General features: G+C 39.1%; 1 protein-coding gene across 5 annotated transcripts in view; it reads left to right on the top strand.

Annotated features, from left to right (window-relative positions):
* The first annotated feature begins 2,918 nt into the window (after window positions 1-2,918).
* The window catches only part of CR2 (complement C3d receptor 2), a 35,770-nt gene continuing 21,587 nt past the window's right edge, over window positions 2,919-17,101 (top strand). For 2 of the 5 annotated variants that reach the window (XR_010114678.1, XM_055234578.2), the window contains exons 1-2: window positions 2,994-3,165; window positions 15,239-15,625. Coding sequence is in view for 3 of the 5 variants with exons in the window: in XM_055234578.2 (XP_055090553.1) it covers window positions 3,108-3,165; window positions 15,239-15,625 (445 nt within the window). In the remaining 2 variants the exon portion in view is untranslated. Of the gene's footprint in view, window positions 3,166-15,238; window positions 15,626-17,101 lie in introns of all 5 variants that reach the window. The other 3 variants (XM_055234579.2, XM_055234577.2, XR_010114679.1) reach the window with 3 other exon arrangements.

Below are 17,101 nucleotides of genomic sequence, written 5' to 3'. Positions count from 1 at the left end.
GAATATTTGAATTTGTAGGAAATAGTGGATTCCAGCATATTTGTTAAGTTAAAAAAGAAAGGTGCAAAAGAATATCTATAGCATGCTTTTAAAATGTAATAAAAAAGGAGAACTAAGAAGACAAATGTATAGCAGCTCATTTGAGCAAAACTAAAGACAAACCAGAAACTACTGAAATTGAGTACCTATGGTGGGGAGGATAGAAGTGATGGAGAGAAGTGACATTTCCTTTTTATTGTGTCTTTTTATATCAATCTGACATTTGGGACTATGTTAATGTTTTATTTAAGCAAAAAAAAATCAAAAAGATTGAGGGGAAACTAAAATAGAATACAAAGAGAAACAAATTAACAGTATTTTGAATGAATAACAATCACACTGAAGAAGGGGAATAATTTGAGTAACTTTTGAACACAACAGTGCTGTTTTTATATTTTCAGGCTATAAACAAAATAAAACTTTAAAAACGAGTAGATTTGATTTCCATCATGGTATAGAGTTAGCAATTTTAAACTTCTTTCTATGTATTCTAGGATTAAGCAAATAAGTAAATATATTGTGGATCTAGGTGTCTCACTGTTGAAGAAGGGAGTTACATATACGGAAAGAGGGAAGGATAGAATGAACTCTATGCTAACGGACTGAAATTGGAAGAATCGCTGTGAATTCATGACATATATAAATATAGATATGGGAATGGATATACATATATATATAATACATATCCTTGCACTGTCTGCTGAGAGGGTGCAGAAGCAATGATACTCCAATAAAAATGAACACACTTAGCATCCAATCCTGGCATCTAAATGCCATTCTCTGCCAGAAAGAACCAGCATTCCTTGAAGAAACAGCAAATTCCAGTGTCAGGTCTATAGGTGAGTCTGGAGCATTGTGTGTGTGTGTGTGTGTGTGTGTGTGTGCCAGAAAGTAAGAAGTGCTCAAAGAACAATAAGAACAAGTCAAAATGACAGAGGAACTATTTTGAGGGCTCCCATTGGCCCAATCAGGGAGAATTTAAGCATCAAAATAAATAATGGTAGCCATGAATTATGACCCATCGAGTAAATAAATTCATATTGATATAGTTTATGCTGATATAGATAAACAAATAAATAGAGAAGGGAAAACATTTATTTACACTAAAATGCCAACAGATGAATATAGAAGTAATTATTAAATTAGAAAAAAACACCTTTTGACAAACATCATAGTAAAAATTGATTCAAGAAAGGATCATCAATAGATGCTAAAATTTGTGGGTAAAAATTTGATGAAAAAATGAGGAATTTACGTAGTTTTAAAGTATCTCCCTATAAAATACTTATTAATTACAAAAGGAAAAATACTGAGTCTACACTAAGAAACATGGCAGGCACCATCTTAACTAAGTGATCAAAGTTACCACCACCAGTAATAGGACAAAATAGACAATATATGCCTCCCCATAAGGATACGACATCCTTTCTGGTATTCCTGTCAAATAATTAGATTCAATAACCTGAATCTATCATGAAGGAATGATAGACAAACCCAAATTGTGGGGTGTGATCCTGTCTCCTGACATCACCGTCCACTTATAATGCCCTCCTACACTGAAAAGGGCTGATCTGTATAATCAATAGGATATTCTGGAGATAATATATTGTGATTTCTGAGGACAGGTCACAAAGGACATTGTGGCTTCTTCTTTCGCCATGTCACGAGGACACTCAACACACAAGCAGCGAGCCCCATGGCAAAATCCACCACGTGGTGAAGAATGAAGCTTCCAGCCAAGGGCTGATAAGTGAGCCATCTTAGATGTGGATTCGCCCGTCCCAGTTAACCCTTCAGATGACTGCACTTCCAGCTGATGTCTTAACTGCAATCTCCTGAGAGATCCCAAGCCAGAACCACCTGACCGACCCACAGAAACTGTGAGATCATAAATGTTTATTCTTGCTTTACGCCACTAACTTCAGGGTAATTTGTTATTATAATAGATAACGGACTTAAAAGTCATTCTCCAAAAACAATTGCGGTGTATTCGTCAAAAACGTAAAGGTCATGCAATACCAAAAAGGCTGAGGACATTTTTCCAGATTAAAGAAGTTGGGAGGGAGAGGCATGATGATCAAACTCAATACGTGATATTGAAATGATTCTGGACTAGGAAAAACAAAGGTTGGTTTCTACTGTTGTTATTGTCTTTACCATAACACAAGTTATTGAGATTACTGTCAAAATTTAAATACAGATGGTAGCTTATAAAATAGCCTTGTTTCCGTGTTAAATTCTTATTTTTGATCATTGCACTCTAGTTATGGAACAGAAAATCCTTAGTGAACCATTTAGAGTAGGAATAAATGCTAGATGGTTCCAAAGTAATAATTATATAATTATAATTATATAATCACATATATGTACATATATGTCTATAGAGAAAGAATAGAGAATGGTAAACAATATATAGTAAAATGTTAACATGCAGAGAATCTGGATGACAAGTATATGGGAATTCTCTGCAGTACTCCTGAAACTTTTCTGTAGAGATTACTTCAAAATAAAAAGAAGAGCAGAAGTGGCTGCTGTTCCTAAATTCCTTAAGTAAACTTACACTGTTTTTTCAAACTGGGAGATGAATCCACTAACAGGTTTTGTAATGAGTTTGGTGGATTTCTAATAAGAATAGGATAGCCTAGCCTAGTCTAGCATAACGCAGCATGGCACAGAAGACGAACATTGTAGATTACTAAGGGTGAGTACTAACTTGTGAAAGTTTTAAGTTCTAGAAAGAGAAACAAGTGAGTGTAGTGGGTTGCGTGGTCAAAAAAGTGGGGAAGCCACCGCAACGAGGGGCGAGTCTGACCCGAAGAGTGGCCCAGAGCTCCCCGCCCACCTCGTGCCGGGCCATCCCTCCTGCTTGTCCCACCCTCACCGGCGCCGCGTCAGCCCCCAGGGCCGCCTGCAGGTGTGCGCTCAGAACTAGCACGTGCGCCGGACACTATTTAAGGGCCCGCCTCTCCTGGCTCACAGCTGTCTGCTGCTCCAGCCCTGCCCTCCCGGAGCTGCCGGACGCTCGCGGGTCTCGGAACGCATCCCGCCGCGGGGGCTTCGGCCGTGGCATGGGCGCCGCGGGCCTGCTCGGGGTTTTCTTGGCTCTCGTCGCACCGGGGGTCCTCGGTGAGCTGGGAGGGGGAGCACGGCGGTGGGGACGCGTCCCGGGCAGGGAAAGCTTCCGTGCCGCGATGCAAAGCAGGGGGCCAAAAGCGAGACGGTGGGGGCAGTGCTCGACGCGTGTCCGCCTCCCGCTAGCTTTGAGGGACCACTGCAATAAACCACCTGGTCCTGATTGTCCCTACTGGCTCCTCCGGGAGCTGGGACCACCAGAATTGGAGGCTGCGCCACAGAGGGGCGCTGTCTGGTCGGCCCAGTGTGGCTGGCGGCGTGCGGGTGCTCGCGGTCTCCCCGCCCCCGGGATTCTGAAGGTGCTCATCGCTGTCTGGCCGGCGGTCAGCGCTACCGCTCGCCTCAGGAAACCTACCCACTGCATGAGGCACCAGCTACCCACGTGAGGCTGTTTCTCTACACCCCGAACCGCGCTCCTGCCCAGCAAAAGCGGCAGAGCCTCGGCTCCCTTCCCTAAATAAGAGTAAGACCTGGTTCCCAAGCATGGGTCTCAGATTTTCTCAACTCTACTCTTATATTGGTAAAGAGATCCTAAACATTAACCATCCGTAGTTATTTTTGAGACATGGATTAAAACTATTGTTTTCTTCTTGTTATTAACCTTCTGTAATGGTGTGGACGTCCGCAAAGGTCTCATTCACCGTTTATTCTATCTTTTTTTCCTCCAGATTGGCTTGATTTTAAAGAAAGATTATAATTAAGATTAGCGTCTCTTGGCTACAGGATGGGTCTAAGTTTCTAATTATCTCCAGGGTACCGTGCATCCCTAGTTTATAAGACGTTTAACTGTATGCAGACCTCAATAACTGGGTGACTTTTGGCAAGTCATTTAGCTCCCTGATCTTCAGTTTCTTCATCTGTAAAGTGAAACTAGTGATTAACTGGCCTTCCACCTCACTGAGCTGCCCTGAGCACAGATGAAACTAAGCAAAGAAAGTTGGATGTTAGTTGTCACTACTAAATATCAGTAATAAGCCTCCTATACAGACTTGTTTTTATGGAGCCAGCATTTAAGCTAACAAGCTGGGTGTCCAGTTGTTTCTATGGACATCCAGCTTGTTAAGATGTCTGGAATACTGCACATATTGGTTTATTACAACTTTTTGCTTTCCTGACATTTTACTGTCTCCCGACCCTTAAAGCTTTCTCCAGACCATTATCTTCATCTCTCTTTTCTTTTTCTGCATATTAACTCCCTTTGAACCAATATACATTGACAACTTTTTCTAAGAGCAGAGTACGTCCCTGACTTCTCACCTATTTCTAAATTTTGGAGAGGATATTATTAACTGAAAATCAAATTCTTCTCCAGTCCTGCCAATTCAGGGCCACCGCAGCAGCATCATGTAGATCACTTAACTGGAGACCCATGAAATACCAGGTCTACCTATCTGTCAGCCATTCAAGCTATTGTGCTTCTGTTGTTTGTACATTTCTCATTTTTGTACCAGTATTCCCATCCTAAGCATTGTAATTACCTGTGTAACAACCTCATCTCTTTTAAGAGATTTTGGTTCTCATGATTGGAAATGTTAAAGAGTGACCTATAGGTCACTTTCCAATTATGAAAACAAAAAATTAAGACATATATATATTTTCATTATTTCACTCCATTGTTCAAAAATCTAAAAGGCCTCCGGTGGAAGAAAATCTAGTGTCTTCAGCCTTTCTAGCCCTTTGGAATGGGATCTCACCAAAGCTCACACCCCCTGATTTCTCCAGCTGCCTGTCTTGTATGCGCTGCTCATGGTCTTCCCCACCTGTCTCCCATGGCTCATGCTTTGCCCACTCTCCACTGCTGACTTTTACTGCTACTGTGTGCTCTCCACAGATCATCTCTTGGCTCTTGGCCAGTTCCTGCACTTGAGTGTGCTTAAGAAACTACTAAAGTACCTTTATAAAATGTAGGTTCCTGGTTCCACCTCCCCCTCCAGAGGTTCATAGGTTTGGAGTTAGCACAGGAAAGCTGAGGTTTAACAATCACTCTAGAAGATTCTGCAGCAAGTATCTATAGGGCACACTGCTATAAGCAAAGTCAATGGGAGCAAATTTCCTTTTTAGTGTTTTCCTATTTTTCCTTTTGTCTATTTGCATAAACAGATTCAAATTTCCTACACTTCTAGATTTTACTCAAGCCTTCAGTGGCCACCTAACTTTATCCTATGCTGAGAAAACAAAACCATGAAACAGGAATGCTCCCATTTTCTAATCAGCTACAAACCTACCAACTTACAAACTTACCTCCATCTGGAATCAGATTTTGTTCTCCACTGCAGAAAACCTGCTGAGGCCTTCCCGTCATATTAGAATAAAACCGATGCCCCTTATTCTCCAATCTGAGGCCTTCTGCCTCTCCCTGAGATTCTCTATACCCCACTCACTCTCTCTGCCCCAGCCACACTGAGCTTCTCTTTATTCTTTGAGCACAATTGCGCTAGATATTCTCTCCTTTGAAATGCTCTTCCTACAAATTATTCTTTGCCTGTCTCCTTCTTGACATTCAAGGCTCAGCCCTCTGTTGTGCTTCTCTGACTCTTGTCTGAAGTATCCATATTCCAGGGTACTCTCCAATACAAAACTGTGTTCTATTTTCTACAGACCACCCATCACCATCTAAAACCTTCTTGCTTATTTATTTACCTGTTTGTTGTTTGTTCCCTCACTGGAATACAAGTTCCATGAGTGCAAGACCTTAATCTGCCTTATTTCCTGATTTGAGTTCCTGTCAATAGCCTGTAACTTGGAATTCAATAAATATGAATTGAAATCTTGGTATGTTTCCTCCTACAACAATGAAAGAAGTATCCTTTCTGCTGACAAATTCAGCTCCTTTTCCTGTATTCATGATCATATTCCATACCTTCTTGCCTTTGCAAGGACTTTACTTCTGCAGATATCTCCTACCTTGCATAATCAATGTACCTCTTTCTGTATGATCATCCCCACCAGCATTTAAGTATACCCCAGGAAATCCTTTATGGACCTTCTCATGACCCACTGGAACTCCGTTTTCCTGTCCCTCTTCTTGTTCTTCTCAGCAAAACTTTTCATTGACTACTTACTCAAATTTCGTTATCTCCTTCTCCACTTCAGACAGGCTTCTTCCCCACAGTCTCCTGAAGCTGTTTCTTGCAATGTCGCTACTGACCCTTATGCTGATAAATCCAATGGTCATTTTTCTATGTTAATGTTTCTCAGTCTTTCAGCAAAAACTAATGACTTCCTTTCCTTTGAAACTGTTATCATTCTCATCTTCCAAACCAAGACACTCTTACCTGTTTTTTCCATACTTCTCTGTTGACTCTTAGTCTTTTTTGTTTTATCTCTAAATATTAGAGGGTCTTGGGGCTCAGCCCTGAGCCTCTTCTGTCTTACTTCATTTCTTCTTCCTAAAAAACCTCAACTCATCTTGTCTCATGGCTTTGAATACTATTTGTATGTTGATGACTCATATTTATTATCTATACTTCTGTCCTCTCTCCTGAGCTGCAAACTTGTACATCCATCTTCCTACTTGGCATCTTGATGTGGATGCCTAGTGTGTTAGATATACCAAGTCTGAATGGAAATGATTCTGGACACAATTCCCTACCCCAAGGCCACAACACACACACACACACACACACACACACACACACACACACACACACACTCCTTTTCCAGGCTTTCCATCCTCAGAACAAGGTAATTCTATCAATTGTGTAGCCCAAGTCAGAAGTCTAGAAGTCAGGAATCCTCCCGTTTCCTCAGCCCCACATGTAAAACAACAAAAAGTCTTGCCAATTCTATTTCTAAAATACATCCACTGCTCAATCCTTTGGTCCAAGCTTCATTTTTTTTTGGGGGGGGGCCCTAAATGGTACTCTTTGCTTCTAAAAGTAGCAGTTCAATCCACTCTCTACCAAATTGCCGGAATATTCCTTTAAAAATATAAGTCAGGCCCTGTGATTCTCCTGCTTGAACTCTCCAATGACTTCTACTCAGGATAACATTCACATATCTGTGGTCTAAGAAGCCCTTCATGATCCCTCCTGCTGAGTTTTCTGACTTGATCGTGGACCATTCTGCTTTGCTCATTGCATCCCAGCCACACTTGCCTTCTGTCTGTCCCTGGAGCATACCAAATCCATTCCTCCTGTTAGGCCTCTGCCTAAAATGCTTGTACCCAGCAATTTGCCTGGCTGCTTCCTTCTTCCTTCTTGTCCTTCAGTCACAATTTAAATGTTGCCTTTTCACAGGCCTTCCTTAACTATCATAACTGAAGTTGCATGCCACCCTGTCCCTTCTCCTTCCAGTGCATTACATTGTGACATTTCATGTTCAGCACCTTCTTATTTCCTGTTATCTATTTACAGTCTGTCTCTTTCTGTTGGATTATAAGTTCTGTGAGGGTGGGAACCCTGTCTCTGATGTTCACAGACACATCTCCTGTGCTTAGGATTGAACTTTGGTTAATATGCATAACTGTTGTTAAACTAAATAACAAACAGAGAAAGACTCTCTAAAAGAAAAAAGATATTTATTTGGGAATAGAACATTGCAATGGGAATATGTGTGTGATTGTGAATTGTGTGTATATTTAAGGAAGTAAAAGAAGACAAAGGTTTTTAAAGGAAAAATATGAGGATTGCATAATTGTTTTAGAATAATTATCCTTGGCTACGAAGACCAATAACAAGGGTGATGCCAGTTTGAGGTTATACAAGCAGATGCCGGAAGGATGTTCTTGTAGGGTTGCAGTGGCTTTTGTGCACGGTTGTGGTTTTTCAGTCTTTTATGATAGTTTGGGTTAACAGATATACAAGCATGAGAACCCTGTTTTCATGGCCTTCCCTGGCTTTGTCAAGGTGTTTTTTTTTTGTTTTGTTTTTGTTTTTTTACATTAGTGACCCTATTTTGATTCTGACAACTTTCACATCATCATTCAAAACTTGCTTATCAAATAGGCAGGAAACCCAGTATTAAGGTATTTGATTATATGAATTATCAGTCTCAATAATTATTTTCCCTCCTACCTGCTTTCTGACTAAAATTTCAGTTTTTATTATCCTATATGTTTGTTTTTCATCCATTTCAAATGGATTTCCAAGCCATTCCAGGTAAAGTCCCTGGGCCCAAGTAATTAAATATATCCCTGTTCATTTAACTCAGAAACTGCTTCACCTGGTAGTTTTAAACATGGTTGGAAGGATATGTGTCTGAATGTCAAGTCACCATCTTTGATCTTTGATCCAGTCATGATCTCCTCTGAGTTTTACTCCTGGCTACAGAAAGATGTGAAGAGGGTCCAGTGACCCTCAAGAAAATTTGTATTATTTGATGGCCCATGGCTTAACCTTCCCTTTTCTGATATGATCTGCCTTGTGACCTGGGATTCTGGCTTTCGTTACTAATGAAGATTGATGTTCCCAAAGGAAGATAGCCCTTAAGTCTCCTTATTGGAAATGAGACCCTCCCATTTTTTATCATCCAGAAAGTGTGATCTGTATCTCCTTTCATCATGGAAAGTTATGCTGTGAAGCACCCTTCTGCTTTTGCTGTTTCTAGATCTTCATTCCATCTTCGTCCATGTCGTTGCCACTGATTAAATCTTGTAAATTTAAATTGGTTTTCCAGCTTGTGGAGGATAATTTGATATTGTCCTTATTTACATTTGATAATTACAGATTAAGTCACTTGACTAGAGTCACTAGTACAAGCAGTATCAGGATCATGAAGTTTGTCTTCATTGAGGTCAAACCCTGATATTCCTTATAGAATCTTGCTATTTTGCACAGAGTAAGCACTTAGAGACTTTTGTAGTTGTTAATGGAGAAAACTAAAGAAACTGAGGAAATAAATCCAAGGGGACCTATAGTGATAGCTGGCTCCCAATAATGATGCCTATTCTTAGAACCAGTCTTTGTGACTTCTCCAGTAGTAGTTTGGGGTCACAGCTAAGGTCTGGCTGTGTTTTGGGAGCTTTGTGTGTGACCTTGTGTCAGTTCCTCCATGTTTATACTTTGACTTTCACCCATACCTGTCTCAGACCTGTTTGAAAAAGGAGATTATAAATTTGATATTTAAATACACTGCTATTCTAGGAGGGCCTTACAACTGGGTACTTTTTTTTTGCCTGGACTACCATCTGATCTGGAAGAAGAGTTAACTTCTTGTTTTCTGCTTGTCAGTTTAGGGCGTTGAAACTTGAGCTCGTTCTCATACATAGAAAAATGACTTTTCCAGCTATATCCCTAAGTGTATCATTGCTATGGTTTCTTACCTATCTCCTAGAATAACTTCTGTTCCATTATTAATAATAATATTGTTATTTTAAGTCACAGGAATCTGTCTTGAAATGACTGTCCCTTTATCTAGTCCCCATCAGAAAGGGTTTACTGAGTTCTCTTTGGGGGCATATTACTCTACTAGATTAACAGAATAAAATAATGAAGAATAATAAACATGTTTTCTCCTCACTAGGCATTAAAGGTTTAATAGCTAAGATAGTTATGTAAATTCATTAAAGTAATTTTCAGGATCATATGTGTACTGAGCTTTTACGAGATCTCTTACATACTTTAGTTTCTTATGCTATCCTGCGAAAGTTTGTATTTAAAGATTTTTACTTTTTTGCCCCACAAGTTCACAAATAGTGTACATTAGTTATGTGCGGGTTTTTTTGTGTATGAATAATACCTCAATGAAGCTGGGAAAAATAATATCTGCTCCCCCTACCACCCTTATAAAAAAAGTCAAAACATAGGTACTCATCCTTCAAGGCCCCTGCCACATGCCTTTCCTGTTTTCCCCAGACTCTGACCTCACTGTGAAAAAACAAGCAAACAAACTAAAACCACTAATTTTTACTTGAAAGAGTGAAGGAGATGGAACAGTTCTGAGGGTTTTCTGAAATTTTATGAACAATTAGTTTCTCCATCTCTGAAGTCTACTCTAAAAATTCTCTGAACCTCTGAGCTTATTTCTGTGTATATTCACCCACACTGCAATGATATGCGTTCTTCATTCCATAAAATATTGCCCTATTTTAGACTTACATTCTAAAGATCAAAGTTTTCAGGATAATTGATAACAAGGCAGAAGCAGAGAAGAGGTTTTAGCCACTCTTGGTTTTTATGTTTCTGTAGCCTTTGTCTCTAGGTCAGGGTAAGTTTCTGCCAAGGTTTCCTTTTGCTAAGTCTAAAATTCAGAGTAACCAGTCTTAAGTTTGCTGTTGAGATATCTTGCAAATACAAATGCTTTCTTGGGTATATCAAGAGGCATTCTTTATCACCTCCCTGGAGATCTTCAAGTGGTCAGATGCTCAGCAGTTCTATAAACTTGAGTAATCCTGTAATAGAGGCATATTTGGGTCTGTCACTGTATCTGGATGAGATAACGTGTTATGTTGAAGATAAAAGACCAGTAAATTCACATGTCATCTCAAGTGAAGAGGGCTCCTAGGTGCTCCATGCTTCCTTTTACTTCTAGGGGCACTGGGTATGAGGGTTAAGTCATGATAGCTGGCCAAACCTATTCATCCTGTGATCTTTATGACTTTGATCTATGGTCTCCATACTGTGTTAGGGTGAGGTTAGAAGTTAGAGTACAAGGGATGTTAATATTACCTCATCCTCATCCCATTCAATTCAAAAAACACTTTTAAGTAACTACTAGATATTAAGCTCTAGACCAGAGAGTGGGGCCTGGGAGTGACATAAAAATGAATCTAATAGTCTTTGCCTTTGAGAAACTCCTACACTAGTTGTAAAGGCCGACTCTTAAATATATATTGTACTATGAGGTAGTTCTCTTACTTATGAAGTGCTATGAGGTCATAGAAAAATAACTCATAAATGCTACCTAGAAGAATTAGAGAAATATAGGCCCTCTGGGCAGAGGAAACAGCATTTGCAAAAGCGTAAGTGTGCAAGAACATGATGTCTTTGGAAAAAATCAGTGTTGTTGGAGTACAGGCTACATAGTGAGGGATGGTAGTTGATTAAATGGATTGGAGCTTACTTGTAAAAAATCTATGCATTTTTTTACCTATAAACAATGGTAAGTCATAGTAAGTTTTTAAATGTGCAGAGTGGCATGACCACATTTGTGTTTTAGAAAGATAATATGTGCAGTAGTATAGAAGATGTACCAGCCCAAGGGAGAACAATTAGAAAAGTAAATTATGTCATTCAATGATCCAGTGAGAGACTACTGCAATGACAAAATAGTTGGTTTGGAGAGAGATTTCTGGAGTCCAGTCACTAAACTTTGGTAAGTAATTGAATGAAGAGAAGAGAGTAGAGGATGAGTTACAAAAGGGAAATGATCACTGTGAGTTTTTTAAGGCAGAAGACTTGGTAGATGATATCATAGATTAACAGAATATGTATAAAAATGGAAAATGAAGACTATAAGTTATAATTGACCACAAATAAAGTTGGCATCCATGCACAGAAATGCAGACTGTGTGTATTAAACAAGTAGTGTTCTGGAGTTGACTGATCCTTTGGAAAGTTTTGTAAATGTAAGAATTTCTGTGAGTAAACATAAGCAGGCCTGTCAGCAAGTCCAGTCAAGTTGAGATTTAATATAAAACACAAAAAGTCTCCAAAAAGTCTCCTGAATCCCAGCCCCAAATTCTGTTTGGGTTGATTTGGTTTTCTTTTGTAGATAAATCATGTATGAGTCATAGAGAACTCCTTTAGGGCTCTGTGATTACACACATGGGTATTGCGTTTGGGTCGACAATGACATATTCTTGTAATAAAGGGTGAGTTGGCAGGAGACAGCTTCGGGGTACATGGATACCAGAACAGCAGTTCTAACCAGAAACCATCACTCTTCCAAAAGAGATCTGAGTAATTGCCACATACTTTTTAAAATAAATAAGCAAAAAGGAATCACCTCCCTGATCCACTCCAGAGACACTGCTTCAAGATTACCAGCTAGAGATGATCCCTAGAAGAGAAGGAAGTTTTGGCTGCTCTCTTCCAATTTTAAGACTCCAGTGCTACTGACCAGGAGCTTGAATTTCATTTGGCTTTAAATTGTTTGAGTCCTTAATCTGTCACCCCTGCTTGTCATAAATGATATTCTATTCTCTTTGCTATTCTTTCAGTAGAGAAAGAACTAAGCTTTTCTAAAATGTAAGTCTAGCGGGGAGATGATCACTCATCTCTTTTTTATTTTTATTTTTATTTTAAGTTCTGGGGTACATGTGCAGGATGTGCAGTTTTGTTACAAGGTGAACGTGTGCTGTGAGATTTCTCATCTCTTCATCTTTAGATATCTACTCTTTGGTGACTCATCTGCTACATGTATTATCTCAGACAATATTGTAACCTGGGATAATGACATGCCTTTTAATGAATGTAAGTAAAACAATCTCTTTATTGCACCCTATTTAATTCCTCTTGTCCCCTTCCAGAGGGAAATTGGGCATCTGCACACCAAAGTGAGTAGCCAGGAGGGTTTACACTTGGTTTGAGTAGCTCTAGGCACACAGCTATGACTTACCCATCTTCCTCATGGCCCCCAATCCTACCACACTTTCCTTCGTTTACTGTCCTTTGATTATAAGTTATTTCATAGTGAGTAAATGCTTACATCTAAAACATTCCAGGAGATTACACACTGCCAACTTTATTCCATGCAAAAAGTAAGCCACCCTAGGTCCCTTCTATAACAATTTATCTGTGGTCTGGGGCGGGGACTGGTGACCATCTCATAGCTTTTCGGTTTTTATCAGCCAGTTCCATATATCTTTTGACCTTGCTACTTCCTATTTAGAATCATCTTTGAGATCAGGATACAGAATTTCAACAAAATGGGTAAATTGTAGGCTGAGTTGCAGTTTGGATTGCAAGAATGAAGAGAAAATTCTCAGAAAGTATAATATTCTCTCTTTCCCCACCTACTCCTTAAAAAGGTATTCCTTGTAAGTCACTCCCAGCCATCCCCAAAGGGACTTTGACAGCAGCAGCAGGGAGAGGGGTTTGCTATGAAATCATCAGTGCCAAATTGGATATAATAGGGAAAAGCTGTTTGACCTCTTGGGTGAGAAGTCAATGCATTGCACCAGCAAAGATAATCAAGTTGATGTCTGGAGCTCTGGAGCAACCCTCTTCTTCAGTGTATTACTCTTACTTGAATGCTCGATTATAGAAGTTGAAAATGGAGTTGTGGAATCTGGATTATGTTTATTTTTTAAAAATGATACAGTGATATTTAAGTGTAAGCTTGCTTTTACCATGAAAGGCAGCAATGTAATATGGTGTCAACTAAACAGCAAACAGAATCATCTACTGCCAAAGTGCTTCAGGGGTGAGTTGGGCTGAAACTTCAGGATCTAGAAATAAAACAAGGTTTTTTTGGGAAACAGATATATGGTACCTATGGAAAGAGCAGAAAGAAGATAGTATATATGGTTGAGTTTTCTAGTTAAAGAGGTTTTTATTGTTGTTGTTTGTTTTTTGTTTCTGTTTTTTTTGTTTTTTTTTTTTTTTTTTAAAGGGAGTCTTGCTCAGTCGCCCAGGCTGGAGTGCAATGGCGTGATCTTGGCTCACTGCGACCTCCACCTCCCGGATTCAAGTGATTCTCCTGTCTCAGCCTCCTGAGTAGCTGGGATTACAGGCATCCAACATCATGCCTGGCTAATTTTTGTATTTTTGTAGAGATGGGGTTTCACCATGTTGACCAGGCTGGTCTTGAACTCTTTACCTCAGGTGATCTGCCTGCCTCAGCCTCCCAAAGTGCTGGGATTACAGATGTGAACCACCACACCCAGCCTGGTTAAAGAGTTTAAAAGTAAACTTTGAAAGTAATATCTAAATGTTGCAGATGTAGGACTTTTTTTTTCTTTTGTATTTTGGGGCAGTGCTAGATCTGTGTTATTGTAGGAGAAATTAAAAGATGCTTTTGTAAAGCAGCAGATAGCATCAAACTCAATGATTAGAGATTTTTTCATACATATATATATAATTATCACATCTTATCCATAGGTGTGCTTTGAACATATATATGCCACTCTTCTCTGTCTTCTGGAATGCAGACCAAAGATGTTAAATTTATTCAGTTGAGTATATATTATATTGCAGATTCTATATGTATAAAGACAACAGTTCTCGAAAGTTACCCTTACTGAAACCAAGTATAGCACTGATGTGATGAAACAGTTTGGCTATATCTTCTTATGGCAGTTCTCACTGAAGACCTCCTCTTGGAGCCAAAGGGAAGTTAACTGAAAGTTCTAGCGGTTGGCAATTTTCCCTGTATTCTGAGACTCTCTCAGAAAAGGCGTGCATAACAAAGTATATGTCAACAATATCCTTCATGGTTATTAGGACACAACTAAATGAAGATACGAGGCCATTATTCAAAACCTCTGTTCACTTCCTGTGGCTTTTTCAAAGTGTTCCAGCCTCAAGTCATGACAAATCACCTGTACTGAGGCTCTAGTATCTTCAGCAGCAGGACCAAATGTGGTCATCTCAGCCTGTACCCCCACCAGTTGTGTGTTTGAAGCAGCCATTGAATAATTAGTATGTTCCAGGTATTGTACTTTCTCTGTTCATGTACTTTTAGCACTGGATTCTCACCACACCTTATGAAGTAGTTTGCATTATACTGTAGACTAAGAAACTGAAGCTTAAAGAGAGTAAGACTTGCCTGAGGTCACATAGCTATTGAATGACCGTGGGGAGTTGAAACTAGGTCTGCTGAGCTCAAATTTCCCTAATCTATGGTACCTCCCCACATGTAACTATCATGCCACTTATATGTTATTTTCATGTGCTAAATTTGCCTTTTGTTTCATTGTTAAAATTGATTAGACTCAGAACTTTTGGATATATTCTTTTCATTATTATTGTTTGGTCAAGATGATTTATGTTGATCTGTTTGCTGAGGATCAAGAAAAAGGTAAGAATTTAGGAGTTTGGGAGTAAGCAGGGAAGAATTAAACTATACATATTTCTAAGTCTGTTTCTGAAAAAGTTATGTGATCTATATTTGGATATTTTGCCTACATTTGAATATTTTATCACCATGATCAGTAGGCCTACCAAGTTCGTTTTCTACTTTTCAGGGATTTCCTGTGGCTCTCCTCCTCCTATCCTAAATGGCCGGGTTAGTCATTATTCTACCCCCATTGCTGTTGGAACTGTGATAAGGTACATTTGTTCAGCTGGCTTCCGCCTCATTGGAGAAAAAAGTGTATTATGCATAAGCAAAGACAAAGTGGATGGAACCTGGGATAAACCTGCTCCTAAATGTGAATATTTCAATAAATATTCTTCTTGCCCTGAGCCCATAGTACCAGGAGGATACAAAATTAGAGGCTCTACACCCTACAGACATGGTGATTCTGTGACATTCGCCTGTAAAACCAACTTCTCCATGAACGGAAACAAGTCTGTTTGGTGTCAAGCAAATAATATGTGGGGGCCGACGCGACTACCAACCTGTGAAAGTGGTGAGTATGAAAAGAAAGCTGGGTTTGGAGGTTGGGGTCTTGCCTTTCTGTGCAGACCACGTTTTGTACCCTCCTGAAGGACAAACAGTGTGAACATGTAATGATGGGGGTGGAAGAAGGAAACAAGGGAAAAGGTGAAAGTTATGGCTTCTTCATTTTTCTTCATGGAGGAATATACCTGCTCGTTCAAAAAACATCAATTGAGCAAAGGAGTTTAAAGTACAATGGAAAAATGTAATTAAACATACCTAGTAATTGAGTAGGGTAAGTTTTGCAAGGATGAGGCCAGTTTGCCGGGGATGTGGGAATGGGGTGGTTTTCCACTGTGTATCTGTGTTACTGTTAAAATGAGAAGAAAGGTGGGATCTTATAGCAAAAATACACCCAATGGGTTTGAAATTAATGTATAAGTAGCTGCTAATACAGTCTGGCACAGGTGATATCCTGCTCTCTGTGGTCTCTGTAAACATGTTTTGAAGTTATCCACTATTTCCCCAAGTCATCTTCTGAGCCATCACATTTCAAATAAATGCCTTTGAAAATAGGGACCTACTATAAATTCTTCGTTCCTTCTCTTTTGGTTTGGTTTATGTTGCTGCTGAAATATAAATCTGAATTTGAATTCCACAATTACAAGAATTGGCAATATTTGACAAAAATTATACTGTCAAATTAGGTGTTTATTTTCTTAATAAAGAACAATGTTGGCAAATTTTAAGCAGATTAAAGAGCTGACGAAACTGTTAAATTAGTATAAAATGGGATTCTATTTATTGATCAATTGATTGATAAATAGATAGCCTTGGAGGAAGGAGATCTTATGATAGTTACAAAGTGTAATGGCTGCTAAAAACAAGCCTTTGTAATGATTTAGACAGACGTATATGTATGGACATGGAAGGATATCATATACATGTTGCTAAGTAGAAGAAGTAAGGTATAGAATATGTATTATACACACAAACATAATATAGGTGTATATATGTATCATGCATAGGATCCCAATAAACTATATTACCAATATCTACCAGGATATCCCTTGAAAATGATAGCATGCTACTTTTGGAACAGAGAATAAGCCTAAGGATAGGGTGAGAATATAGGTGAAAATTGACTTTTTTTGGTAATTGAAGTTCTTCACAAGGCAAATGTAATTCATATAGTGTAACTAAAAATGAAAAATAATGTACTATTTATGGCTATTTGTGGTGTAAAATTGATACACTTAAACCACACCTGTTTGATCTTTAAAAGACTAGGTCGAAAGTTAATACCAACTGGCTACCATAGATCATGTGTCATTTATTTAGATCTATATCCTAAGTCAGCATCTAGATCAAGCTTGTCCAACTCGCTACCTGTGGACAGCATGTGGCCCAGGATGGCTTTGAATGTGGCCCAACAGAAATTCATAAACTTTCTTAAACCATCATGAGATTTTTTTTGCAATTTTTTTTAGCTCATCAGCTATCATTA

Source organism: Symphalangus syndactylus, chromosome 19, assembly GCF_028878055.3.
Source record: "Symphalangus syndactylus isolate Jambi chromosome 19, NHGRI_mSymSyn1-v2.1_pri, whole genome shotgun sequence".
Taxonomy (NCBI): domain Eukaryota; kingdom Metazoa; phylum Chordata; class Mammalia; order Primates; family Hylobatidae; genus Symphalangus; species Symphalangus syndactylus.
The sequence above is the reverse complement of the archived record's forward strand: the minus strand, read 5'-3'. Positions and strand labels throughout refer to the sequence as shown.